At 36.1% G+C, this 11,381-nt stretch overlaps 1 protein-coding gene across 1 annotated transcript; it reads left to right on the forward strand.

Annotated features, from left to right (window-relative positions):
* The first annotated feature begins 5,312 nt into the window (after nt 1–5,312).
* Nucleotides 5,313–6,242, forward strand: LOC110317953 (olfactory receptor 4P4). The gene has a single exon (XM_021192743.1). It carries the CDS (start codon nt 5,313–5,315, stop codon nt 6,240–6,242), a length of 930 nt encoding a protein of 309 aa, XP_021048402.1.
* Nucleotides 6,243–11,381: the final 5,139 nt, after the last annotated feature.

An 11,381-nucleotide genomic window follows, 5' to 3' on the forward strand; every position in this document is an offset into this window, starting at 1 on the left:
AGTTCCCTCTCTTTTTCTTGAGAATAGTTTTTGCTATCCTATGTTTTTTGTTATTCCAGATGAATTTGCAAACTGCCCTTTCTAACTATGTGAAGAACTGAGTTGAAATTTTGATGGGGATTGCATTGAATCTGTAGATTGCTTTTGGCAAAATAGCCATTTTTACTATATTAATCCATGAGCNTGGGAGATCTTTCCATCTTCTGAGGTCTTCTTTGATTTCTTTCTTCAGAGACGTGAAGTTAATATCATACAGATCTTTTACTTGCTTAGTTGGTGTGACTATAAAATATCACACCAAGATATTTTATATTATTTGTGATTATTGTGAATGGTGTTGATTCCCTAATTTCTTTCTCAGCCCGTTTATCCTTTGTGTAGAGAAAAGCCTCTGATTTGTTTGAGTTAATTTTATATCCAGCTACTGCACTGAAGTTGTTTATCAGGTTTAGGCATTCTCTGGTGGAATTTTTAGGCTCACTTATATATAGTATCATATTATCTGCAAATAGTGATATTTTGACTTCTTCCTTTCTGATTTGTATCCACCAATCAAAGAAAACACATGGTGGAACTTGTGGCTGTAGCTATATACATAGCAGAGGATGGCCTAGTCGGTCATCAATGGGAGGAGAGGCCCTTGGTCCTGTGAAGGCATTAGGCCCCAGTATATGGGCATGCCAGGACCAGGAATGGGAGTGGGTAGATTGGGGAGCAGGGCGAGAGGGGAGGGAATAGGGGATTTTCAGAGGAGAATCTAGGAAAGGGGTTAACATTTGAAATATAATTAAAGAAAATATAAAAAAAAAAATAGGTCATTTTCCCCACTATTGAGCATTTCCTCCAAAGACCTTCCCTTTGAGTCCTGATAGTCTCTCACCATCCATGTCTCTGGGTTACCCTAAACTTCTACCTCTGAGGTTGCATATATCCATTCATTCTGCTGGCTCTAAGCATTTCTTCTTGTCTCAATGACCTCATACCTGATCAAGTTCGCCTTTTACCCTCCTCTCCCACTCTCTGCCTCCTGTGATTGTTTTCATCTTTCTCTCAATTGGGATTGAAGCATCCTCACTTGGGCCCTTCTGCTTGTTAACCTTCCTGACTTCTGTGGATTGTATCCTGGATATTCTGTGTATTTTGGCTAATATCAACTTACTAGTATATACCATGCATCTCCTTTGGAGTCTGAGTTACCTAACTCAGGATGATATTTTCTAGTTCGATCCATTTGCCCTCAAAATTCATGATGTCCTTGATTTTAATAGCTGAATAGTATTCCATTGGGTAAATGAACCACATTTTCTGTATCCAGTCTTCTATTGTGGGATATAAGGGTTGATACCATCTTCCAGCTATCATAGATAAAACCACTATGAACATAGTGGAACATGTTTCCCTGTGCCATGTTCCATGTGCCATGATATGATGGGGTATCTTTTGGGTATAGGTCCAAGAGTGGTATATCTGGGTCTTCTGTTAGATCCATTTCCAATGTTTAGAGGAACCTCCAGATTTATTTCCAAAGTTGTTGTACCAGTTTTCAATCTCACAAGCAATGGAGAAGTGTTCCTCTTTATCCTTTTCCTTGCCAACATATGCTGTCAGTTGAGTTTTTGAAATTAACATTCTGACTGTTACAAGGTGGAATTTCAGGGTCATTTTGATTTGCATTCCATGATCACTAAGGACTTTGAACACTTCTGTTGTGAATTCTCTGTTTAGCTCAATATTCCATTTTTTGGATTGGGTTGTTTGGTTTTTTGGAGGTTAGCTTCTTGAGATACAGGCAGTGGAAATGACATGTGAGCTTATTTCAAGAAAAAGGACATTGGAGTAGGTTGTAAAGGACAGAATAATCTTTCTATGAAAAGTATTTATAATTGTTTGTAAACTTAGGCATCTTCTGTGTATCTGTTTTAGATAATTATAGTAAAGTCTGTCAATAAATGAGTTACACAAGGTCTGATCAGCCTATTATTTCTAATGTTCACTATCCTTTCTTCTTCATAATTGACAAGAAAATTATTGACACACAGAAGGTACCAAGGCATCTCTCTGTATCCAAGCACTTACCCAGCACATGCAATGCCTAGGCTCCACCTACAGAATTGTAAAACGAAACACAAACCACACTTGAAAACACAGCACTTCCCCAGAGAACATCATAAAAATGCTCTATATGAACTGCCGTTGGCTATTTCTCAGCATGACAATGTCTATAATTCCCTTCCCATATTACAAAAAGAAAAAGCACCTCAAATGTTGTAATCAGTAAATGGGCTGTCAGTCATTAAAATTTTGTCATGAATGAGATACATGATTTTTACAGAACACTTTTAATTCTGTTGCAAAATTGCTCTGAAATCTTGGATCTCTACGGATACTGCTAACTGGTGAGTTGGTAAGTTGAGTATGTGAATGATAAATTTTCCTTAAATTCTATCTTCTGAGGAAATTAAAATTTACTTTAAAGAAATATATGCCTAAAGATCTTGCTTAACAGTTGAGTTTTAAATGCTTAGAAATAAATTGGTTCTATAGATGTTATAATAAATATTGTTTGCAAAAATAACATACTTGTGTCTAAAACGTTTTCTCTCTGTAATAGCCTCACATAATTATTAGTTTGGGAGTTTGAAAACTGCTAGGTAGTTATTTTATGCCACCCCCTTATTTTTATCACATGACAAGAATCTGAGAATATAATATAAATAATCATTCTTAAGTAGCATCAGTCTTGAGGAGGTAGGAGATATTGCTACCTCAAACTTTGTAAGAAATATGCAACTGTGATTTTCCTGAGCTGGTTATAGATCTAAGAACTGATTCAGTTCATAATTCATGAACAGACTTTAAATTAATTTATAATCCCATTTTCAAGTGAAATTGGTTCTGCTTAAAATTACTTGTTATGAACCAAGTATTGAAATTCAGAAAAATTAAAATTACTTGATGCATATACACATGTATATAAAATTTAAAGTTGGATAGGCAGAATTAATGCTCAATTTATCTCTACCTTTTTCTTGACTTTGGACAGGACTTATAAAGAGATGATGATGAATTCAGGATCTAGGGTCAGAAAGCTATGCTTAGATGTGGTCACCTATATGATTGTTGTGTTACCATGCATGTTTATAGTCCAGGTTAAGATTACAGCTATTTTATTTACCTGTCAAATGATACATTAACACTATCACAATGCAGTTATTAAAACCATTTTAGTAAGACTCTTTTTATCTATTATGAAAGTTGAAACTCAGAACAAATCTCCAACAATAAAGGTAGGTGAATGCTTTTCTTTATTTCAGCTTAAAGGGGCTTTAAAAATGAATTATTATATTGTAAGTTTGAACTCACAAAGGTCATATGTGAAGTCTGTTTCTGATTTATCATGTGTATCCAGAGAGATGTCAAAACTATAAAGGTTAGTTTGATTCTTGCCAGTAACCTTTCAAACACTAATAAAGTGGATGTTCTGTATGTGAAGAGGTTGAATCAAAATGAAAAACGAGGCCATGATTCTGAGAGAACAAGGAGGGGTGCATAGAAGGGCTTGGAGGGAAGCAAGAGAAAGGGAAAATGTTGTATTATAATTTATTTCAAAATATTAAGAAATAAAAAAATTTCATATAATAATTAAACCAAGTTTCAGGGAGAAAGTTAGACATCAACTTTAGTCTTCTGAGCCATGAAAACTCAAGATCCCATTAGTATATTCTAATAATTACCTACCTAGTAAATGAATGAAAAGCAACAGTTGTGTATGTTCGATAGCTATTTTAAGAACAATTACAACATATATTTTCTTGTTTAATGGCAAAATATTATTATTATTATCAGCTTTCAGGAAAGATTATAATCTACTTTTAAAAATTCTATTCCTTTAGTCTTATTCATGAAATTTGACTATGTAAATGAAAGAATTCATTTTATAATTCAATATTATTAAAAAACAAGGACTTAATGGTATGTTTGTTGACTTTTTGCCCCATACTGATTACTTGGTGGAATATTTTTTTTTGTCTTACTGGTCTTTTGCTCATATATTACAGTTTCTAATTTTGTGTTATTAGAGTGTGTGTTGTGTTTTATCTTTATGTTTAAAAAATCTTGTTTCTTTGTTTTGTGTTTTTTTCTCTTTTATTGCTTGTCTATTTGTTCACTAAAGAGAAACAAGTTTTGTGTGTAGGAAGGTGACAATAATCTTAGAACAGCTGGGGAAGGGAAGCCATGTAAAACTTCTTTTCAATAAGAAAGTTATTTATTTTTCATGTGATTGCAGTATTAATTAATAATATGTCAAATAGAGGGAGATTAACTTGAAAATCTGAAATTGAGATCAGAGCTGAAGTGCAGAATAAAGGGAACATTATAAAACTACTTGGTAATTTTAAGATGTTTCATTTAGAAATTTTAAAAATTATATTTGCAAACTTAATGATTCATCTTTGTCCAAAATTGTAGTAGCCTAAGATGAGGTCTGGTCACTACCAAATCGAATTTCCTTAGTTCATAAAGCCTAATCTTTCTAGTTTTATGACTTTTTAAAAATTAATAATGAGAATCATGTCATTCATATATTTTCTATTTCTTTCTTTCTTTTTTTTTATTTAATACATTGGATTGAGAATGAGGTCCCCAACATAGGAGTTAGAGAAAGGACTCATATATTTTCTATGTATTAAAAATAAAATCACTTTTTGTAAAACAATCAATTGGGATGGAAGACGGTAGTCTCAAAACACTTTAACATTCCCAAATTTTATTGTATTTTCAGAGATAAGAATAGCAAGAGGTTCTTCCTCATACTTAAATAAGAGTAACTATATTAATAAGTCTAGAATTTCTGATAAATTCACAATATTATTATGTCAGTGCTACAAGCCTATTATCAAAAGCAGGTCATATTTTATATTCTACTTAAAATCACATAAAGTTGTTGTCAAGTAAAGTCACATTATAGAAGAATAAAAAGAACATAGCCTGCATTGAAACTGCTTTTATGATAACCACAATTATTTGTAATTTTCAGTGTTTAGAGAGTATATGTGTTTAGATAAAGAATTTCATTGAACAATTATAGATCAGATATCTTAATTTGATTTGAGATTTATTTGAAATCAGATGTGATATTTCACAGGATCTTGGAAGCTATTGTAACTGAATACCAGATTTTTATTATCTGAATTATTTGGCTAAAGCAAATTAAGTCTAGTTAGTATATCAAAATCTGTTAGAAAGTATTTTTAAACATAAACTCAATTATGTCATTTCAGGTGATTGGCATATTATGTCCACAATGAACCATGGAAAAAAGCAGTAATATCACAGTATTTATTTTACTGGGACTTTCCCAAAATAAGAACACTGAAATTCTCTGCTTTGTATTTTTTTTATTTTGCTACATTGCTATTTGGATGGGCAATGTTCTCATAATGGTTTCTATCACATGCACTCACCTCATTGACCAACCCATGTATTTCTTCCTCAACTATCTCTCACTCTCTGACCTCTGCTACACATCCACAGTGACCCCTAAATTAATGACTGACTTACTGGCAGAAAGGAAAGTTATTTCCTATAATAATTGCATGATACAGCTCTTCACAACTCATTTATTTGGAGGGATTGAAATCTTTATTCTCACAGGCATGGCCTATGACCGCTATGTGGCCATCTGCAGGCCCCTGCATTACACCATCATCATGAGCAGACATAGATGTAACTTGATCATCATGACTTGTTGCACTGGGGGATTTGTGCACTCAGCTAGTCAGCTTTTTCTCACTATCTTCTTACCATTTTGTGGCCCAAATGAGATTGATCACTATTTCTGTGATGTGTACCCTTTGTTGAAACTGGCCTGTTCCAATACACACATAATAGGTATCTTAGTCATTGCTAACTCTGGCTTAATTGCTTTAGTGACATTTGTCGTGTTGATGGCCTCTTACTTTTTCATATTGTATACCATAAGGACATATTCTGCAGAAAGCCGGAGCAAAGCTCTATCTACTTGCAGTTCCCACTTAACCGTTGTAGTCCTGTTTTTTGCACCTGCACTATTCATTTACATCAGACCAGCCACCACATTTCCAGAAGACAAAGTATTTGCTCTTTTCTATACCATCATAGCACCCATGTTCAATCCACTGATCTACACACTGAGAAATACAGAGATGAAGAATGCCCTACGGAAAGTTTGGGGTCATCAAGGACTTCTGAAGGGGAGGTAAATTTAAATTTCTGAACTATTTCTGCTTTGTATGACTAGTTTCTTGAGTCAATGAATATAAGATCCACTGTCATTTCTTAATTCTTTGGAAATTTAAGTGGACAGAAAGCTGTCTACTCTCTTGAATTATATTTCTATGTGGACTCTTCATTAATAAAGTAAACATTATTTGCACAAAGCCTTCTTGAAAGTTAATTACTCATTAGGACTCTATTCTGCCAATGAAAGAAACTTTTATATAATATAACATAATATTTTATTAATTCTTAAGCTATTTCATAGAATGTATCGTGACTTTTCACTGAAATTCATCCCAGAACAAATCTGTCTTCCCTTCCAATTTATATGTATATTTCTATTACTTGGTAATTTTATTTATTTACATTTCAAATGTTATTTACCTTCCTGGTTTCTCCTCCACAAAATCTTCATCACATACCCCTCACGTACGCCTTTAAGAGGGTCCTTCCCCCACCCATACAGTCATTCCACCCTCTCCCCTCTGGCATCTCCGTACACTCCACAGGACCAAGAGCCTCCCCTACCACTGTGGCCAAATAAGGCAATCCTCTGCTACATGTGTAGCTGGAGCCATGGACCTACCCATGTATGTTCTTTCATTGGTGGTCTAGGCTCTGGGAGTTCTAGGGGGTCTGGTATATTGATATTGTACTTCCTATGGGGTTGCAATCTCCTTCAACTCCTTCAGTCCTTTCCCTAACTCTTTCCCTGGAGTCCCCAGGATCAGTCTGATGGTTGGCTGTGAGTATCTGCATCTGTCTTAGTCAGATGGTGGCAGAGCCTCTAAGAGGACAGTCATACTAGGCTCCTGTCAGCAAGCACTTCTTGGCATCAGCAATAGCGTCTGGGTTTATGTCTGCAGATGGGATGGATGCCAAAATGTCTCTGGATGGCCTTTCCTTCAGTCTCTGCTACATTGTTTTTTGTCCCGGCATTTCCTTTAGACAGGAACAATTCTGGGTTAAAAATGTTGAGATAGGTAGGTAGTCACATGCCTCAACTGGGGTGTCATGCCTATCTACTGGAGGTGATCTCTTCCGGTTCTATCTCCCGTCTATATTTAAGCTAAAGTCATCCCAGCTGGTTCCTGGGAGCCTCTTCTTTCCCTGTTGTATGGGACCTTCTAGTGCTTCTCCCCCACCTTGTTCCCCACTCCTGACTGCTACATATTTCTATTCATTCTCATGACCCTCTAGACCTCTCCTGTCTCTTCTCATACCTGACCTTGCCCTCTTTTTCCCTACCCCTCCTCTCTCCCTCTCAGTTCCCTTCCTCTACCTCTCATAACTATTTTGCTCCCCGTTCTAAGTAGGATTAAATTATCCACCCTTTCCTCTTCCTTCTTGTTAAGCTTGTTTGCTTTTGTTTAGGAAAAGCCTTACTCACATTGTCCTTGTCCTATGGCCTGTATCATTTTTCACTATCATATTTGTAAAATTCCCTGAGACTTAAATAGTTTGGTGAACTATAAATATATTAGTTAGGGGCCAGCACTGCCAAGATCTGCTGATCTCTATAGTGGGTAGGGGACAATGTTAAATATTCACTTATAGGCATATATAATGATAAGCATTTAGAATTCAGTGAGAAGTTTACTAATTTAGTAGTCTGGTAGTAGAAGTTTCTCATCTAGGTTCCATGGTCTCGTTGAATGGTTGGCTAAGTTTACAGTCACACAAAAGTCCTCCTGTTGAGTGGTCGTTAAGAGGACTAAGATAACTCTTGGTTCCCCTAACACAAATGCTAATACTGTATCTTACCATGGTTTACCATTTGTGCTTGAAGAATAATACTATTTATTGCTATTTGCAGTTGGTAAATTGCGTGGCTCCTCCTGAAACTATGAGAGCTAGCCTTGAGTGAGGAGTTTTCCAGAACAGACACAGAATGATTCCTCCGAATCCTATGTCTGAAGAGAATGGTGTCTTCAGAAATAGATTTTTTTATCTTCTTTTTCTGGAAGGCACCAAAAACAATAGCAAGAGCATATATAGTCTGAGGTTCCTTAGACCCTCTGACCAACACATCAAATGAAAATTTACTATTCCTGAGATCTGGCTAGCATACCTTCAAATACTTTATGTCCATATAAAATGTAATTTTAAGTAATCATAAAGATAACAATTAGAAAGTAATGTTTATATTACATTTTATCAAACATGAATATATATATATAATATATATATATATATATATATATATATATATATATATATATATATATATATATATATTCAAGTTTTTACAACTTGAAAAGTGAAGAAAACTGTTCCTTTCCTTATTGATAGCTTGTCCTAAACTGGTCACCTGGAGAAACAGAAGCACAGGTGAGAAATCTCCTCCATCAATTTGTCCTGGGCATGTTGACAAGACATTTTCTTGATTTGCAATTGCTGTTGAGAGCATACTGCTCACTCAGAGTGATGTCATTTCTAGGGAGATGGCTATGAGTTGAATAATGTAGCAAACTACAAATGCCTTGGAGAACAAGCTACTAAGCACCATCTTTCCATATTCTCTGCTTCAGTTCCTGTCTGACTGAGTTCCACTTTCTAACTGAGTTCGTGTTCTGCTTCTCTCAATGATGAAATCTAACCTCTAAGGTGCAATATAAACTTTCGTTCTAAAGTTGCTTATAGTCAAAGTATCTTCTTTAGAGCAACACAAAATAAACAGGGATGACAATTCTGACATTTTAAAGGTTATTGTTATAGATATTAGTGACAGAATACTGCACATAAAAATCAAGTACTTTGTATACATTTTAATATAGTGAGCATTTTTCTCCTTTTATTTTAATTTTTAAATGATTTATATTAGATATTTTCTTTATTTACATTCCCAAGGTTATCCCTGTTCCTAGTTTCCCCTCTAAAAATTCCCTATCCTCTCCCCCCTCTCCCAGCTCCCCAACCCTCACACTCCAGTTTCCTGGCCCTGGCATTCGCCTATACTGGGGCATAGAACCTTCACAGGACTTAGGGCCTCTCCTCCTACTTATGAGCGATTAGGCCATCTGTTGCTACATATGCAGCTAGAGCCACAAGTCCCACCATGTGTTTTCTTTGATTAGTAGTTTAGTACCAGAGAGCTCTAGGGAGAACTGGTTAGTTCATATTGTTCCTCCTATAGGGTTGCAGATCCCTTCAGCTCCTTGGGTAATTTCTCTAGCTCCTACATTGGGAGCCATGTGTTCCATCCAATAGATGACTGTGAGCATCCACTTCTGTATTTGCCAGGCACTGGCATAGCCTCACAAGAGACAGCTATAACAGGGTCCAATCAGCAAAAACTTGCTGGCATATGCAATAGTGTCTGTGTTTGGTGGCTGATTATATTATGGATCCCTGGGTGAGAAATCTCTGGATGGCCCCTCCTTCCTTCCATCTCAATTCCAAACTTTGTCTCTGTAACTACTTCCATTGGTATTGTGTTCCCCATTCTAAGGAGGGATGAAGTATCCACACTTTGTTCTTTCCTCTTCTTGAGATTCATGTGTTTTGCAAATTGTATCGTGGGCATTCTAAGTTTCTGTGCTAATATCCACTTACCCATGAGTGCATATCATGTCAGTTCTTTTGTGATTGGGTTACCTCATTCAGGATGATATCNTCCAGATGCATCCATTTGCCTAAGAATTTCATCAATTCATTGTTTTTAATAGCTGAGTAGTACTCCACTGTNTAAATGTACTACATTTTCTGTATCCAGTCCTCTGTTGAGGGACATCTGTGTTCTTTCCAGCTTCTGATTATTATAAATGAGGCTGCTATGAACATAGTGGACCATATATGCCCGGGGGTGGTATTGCCAGATCTTCCATTAGTACTATGTAAAATTTTCTGAGGAACTGCCAAACTGATTTCCAGAGTGGTTGTACCAGCTTGCAATCCCACCCACAATGGAGGAGTGTTCCTCTTTCTCTACTCACCAGCACCTGCTGTCACCTCAGTTATTGATCTTAGCCATTCTGAATGGTGTAAGGGGGAATCTCAGAGATTTTTTTTTTTTTCGATTTTCATTTCCCTGATGGTTAAGGATGTTGAATATAATTTTTTTTTAGGTCTTTCTCAGCCATTCGGTATTCCTCTTGAGAACTTTTTGTTTAGCTGTCTACACCATTTTTAAATAAGGTTATTTGGTTTTATGGAGTCCAACTTCTTGAGTTTTTATACATATTTGATATTAGCCCCTTATAGGATTTAGTATTGGTAAAGATCTTTTCCCAATCTGTTGGTTGCTGTTTTTTCTGATTGACAGTTTTCTTTGCCTTACAGAAGCTTTGCAATTTTATGAGGTCCCATTTGTTAATTCTTGATCTTACAGCAGAAGCCATTACTGTTCTGTTCCAGAATCTTTCCTCTGTGCCCATATCTTCAAGTTTGTCCCCACTTTATTCTGTATAGTTGTCAGTGTCTCTGGGTTTATGTAGAGTTCCTTGATCCACTTAGGCCTGAGCTTTGTACAAGGAGATAAGAATGGGTCAATTTGCATTCTTCTACATGTTAATCACCAGTTGAGCCAGTACAATTTGTTGAAGATGCTGTCTTCTTTCCACTGTATTATTTTAGCTCCTTTGTCAAAGGTCAAGTTACCATATGTCTGTTGGTTCATTTCTGGGTATTCAATTATATTCCATTGATCTACTTGTCTGTCACTGTACTAGTACCATCTAGTTTTTGACATGATGGCTCTGTACTATAGCTTGACGTCAGGGATGGTGATTCCACCAGAGGTTCTTTTATTGTTGAGAATAGTTTTTGCTATCCTAAGTTTTTTGTTATTCCAGATGTATTTGCAAATTGCCCTTTATAACTCTGTTAAGAATTGAGTTGGAATTTTGATGGGGAATGCATTGAATCTGTATCTTTGCTTTTGGCAAGATAGCCATTTTTACTATATTAATCCTGCCCATCCATGAGCTCAGAATCCTTCTTAGAAGGGGGAACAAAATACCCATGGAAGGAGTTACAGAGACAAAATTCAGATTAGAGACTGAAGGAACAACCGTCTAGAGACTGCCCCACTTGGTGACCCATCCCCATAAACAACCACCTAACCCAGACACTATGGCAGATGCAACCAAGAGCTTGCTGACAGGAGCCTGATATAGCTGTCT

Source organism: Mus pahari, chromosome 3 (genome assembly GCF_900095145.1).
Source record: "Mus pahari chromosome 3, PAHARI_EIJ_v1.1, whole genome shotgun sequence".
In the NCBI taxonomy this organism is placed as follows: domain Eukaryota; kingdom Metazoa; phylum Chordata; class Mammalia; order Rodentia; family Muridae; genus Mus; species Mus pahari.

What these genes read in the sequence shown, in the direction of transcription:
- LOC110317953 (XM_021192743.1), top strand. Translation starts at nt 5,313, where the DNA reads ATGGAAAAAAGCAGTAATATCACAGTATTTATTTTACTGGGACTTTCC.